The sequence below is a fragment of the Austrofundulus limnaeus genome, unplaced genomic scaffold (genome assembly GCF_001266775.1).
Source record: "Austrofundulus limnaeus strain Quisiro unplaced genomic scaffold, Austrofundulus_limnaeus-1.0 Scaffold307, whole genome shotgun sequence".
NCBI lineage: Eukaryota > Metazoa > Chordata > Actinopteri > Cyprinodontiformes > Rivulidae > Austrofundulus > Austrofundulus limnaeus.
In genome coordinates this window covers 436,445-438,667 of record NW_013952709.1, presented here as the reverse complement: position 1 = coordinate 438,667, position 2,223 = coordinate 436,445, and the positions used below count along the sequence as shown (strand labels likewise).

At 40.2% G+C, this 2,223-nt stretch overlaps 1 protein-coding gene across 1 annotated transcript in view; it reads right to left on the bottom strand.

Annotated features, from left to right (window-relative positions):
- Positions 1-6: 6 nt before the first annotated feature.
- Positions 7-2,223, bottom strand: part of ripk3 (receptor-interacting serine-threonine kinase 3) — a gene marked incomplete in the record, with an annotated part of 21,781 nt that continues 19,564 nt past the window's right edge. The window contains 1 exon segment of the mRNA XM_014021813.1: positions 7-1,507. Within this exon segment, the coding sequence (XP_013877267.1) occupies positions 1,331-1,507 (177 nt within the window).

Here is a 2,223-nt window from a genome sequence, read left to right as displayed (position 1 = left end):
TGCCATCGTGCCGGGATCTTCAGCTCTCAATGGAGCGGTTCACAGTCGAGTGGGAAGCAGCTGGGATGAAGATCAGACTTTCAAATCAGAGGTCATGCAGTCACAAAAGGRTGGATTGCACTGGGTTGGACATGAGGTGCTGTCTCAAATGGAGGAGTTTAAGTWTCTTGGGGTTTTGTTAAGTGAGGGACGAATCAGTCTGATCAACTGATAGATCAGTGAGGATTCTGCTGTGTACTTTGTACCAGTCTGTTGTGGTGAAGAAGGTATGAAGCTCTTCTTTTAATGGTTTGTCTACGTTCCTACCCTCAACTATGGTCAGGAACGTTTGGTATAGTGACCAAAAGAACAAGATTGCAAGCTATCAAGATTGGTTTTCTCTACATGGTAGCTGGACTCTCCCTTAGAAACATTTCTCAGAGAGACTCAGTATAGATGCTCCTCTACATCGAGAGGAGCCAGGTGAGGTGGTTCCAGCATCTGATAAGGYTTTAAAGACATTTCCTTAAGGAGGTGCATGCATGTCCAACTAAGAGGAAACCCCAGGGTAGACCCAGGAAACACTGAAGAGACTATGTCTCTCGGCTGGTCTGGAAACTCCTTAAAATCCTCCCAGAAGAGCTAGAGGAGGTGGCTGTGGGAAAATATGTCTGGGTATTACTGCTCAAGCTGCCGCCCCCGCAACACGACTGCCACGAGAAAATGAATAGATGTCAAAAACAGAGAYTTCTAAAATCTCATCAAAAAGCTTATTCATTAGCATTTGCATGAACCGCAATGAAGCTTTTTAAATTGGAGCTTCCCTTTTAAAAAAAAAAACACAGCAGACATCCATTTTTGTCTTGGCCCAGCTCAGTCTGAACAATTCCTTCAGAATTAAAGTATTTCTTTAAACTGATGTTGCTTAAAGAGCTAACTACATCAAATAATATAATAATGGTTCAGAACCTTCCAGCATGTCAAATATACAAATATTTGCCTTTAAAACATGCCGTATTTTCACCTTGTCTAATTATAGTGATGGTTTTTGGCATCTTGAGGCGAGTTGGCAGAGGGACTAGATATTTTCTGACCACAGATGGTGAAAGAAAAAAACTGTCTCTGCTCCTATTCACACTACTGACAGTACAAAAAGAAGGTGTAAATCTTTTTAGAACAGAATAAATAAGAACTTATGTTGTTTTCGGTGCTTCTCGTGTGACAAAAATACATGTGAAACCTGGCTGATTTWWAAAAAAAAGCGAAACAGAGTTAGAGGTTCAAAAGCAAACGTAAAGTTTCTGTCTTGATGAGAACCATATAAAAAAGTAATCTGAGATTTGACGTTCCCTCAGTGTGGTGGGATGTCATAGGTCGGTGGTGCTGTTGGGTGCCGCCTCCTTTCTGAGAAGATGTACATGGTGTTGTGGCTGCCCGTCTGCAAGCCGGTAACACTGGAGCCGTGAATGATGACGCCATGAGGAGAAGAGTGAGGGCAGGGGAAAGTTTCAGGGCTGGAAAACTGACGCTGCAAAGAGGAGAAAAACAGGCTAGTAACAGGCCAAACACATACAGATTATTGAGTCTAAACTCTATTTTTATTTAAACCTTTATTTTCACTTGGGATACATTGAGGGTGCTCCTCATTTCTAATGTAGCCAAACATTTATGCATGCACGTCAAGTTGTACGGATTGTCTGTAATTTACACATATTTCCCCTCATTTTGCAGATATGTGGACATATAGATTTTTTCATGTTTTACGGGGTTTTTTCAAAAACTCAGTTTCAAATTTGTTTAACATGTCAGAGTCTGTAGGGTGTTAAAAAACAATACCATCAAACATACATTTCCTAGCCACTCTGCTGCTAGAAATAAGTTATTTTGTCCACATTTTCGTCTGATTTTGCAGCTGACAGTCCTCCGGATTTTTTGTGAAAATTACAGATTTTTGAGGCTCATTATACAGGTAAAGGTCTGAAGGGGTTGGCACATGTTTACAATTAAAAACAGTTCAAAATAATCAGGCAAATAAAATACAGTGGAGACAGAGGATAAAATAAACAATAAAAACTGATTGTTAAAAGAAACCATAAAACCAACTAAAAGGCTCCACTGAGGTGTCTAAAGCAGTGTTTTTCCAAAGTGGGTGCCACCAGGGGGCACTAAGGAGTGTTTCAAAGAGCTTGAGGGAAGATAAGGAAAAAGAAAAAAGAAAACTATTTCATCTCAATATTTTACATC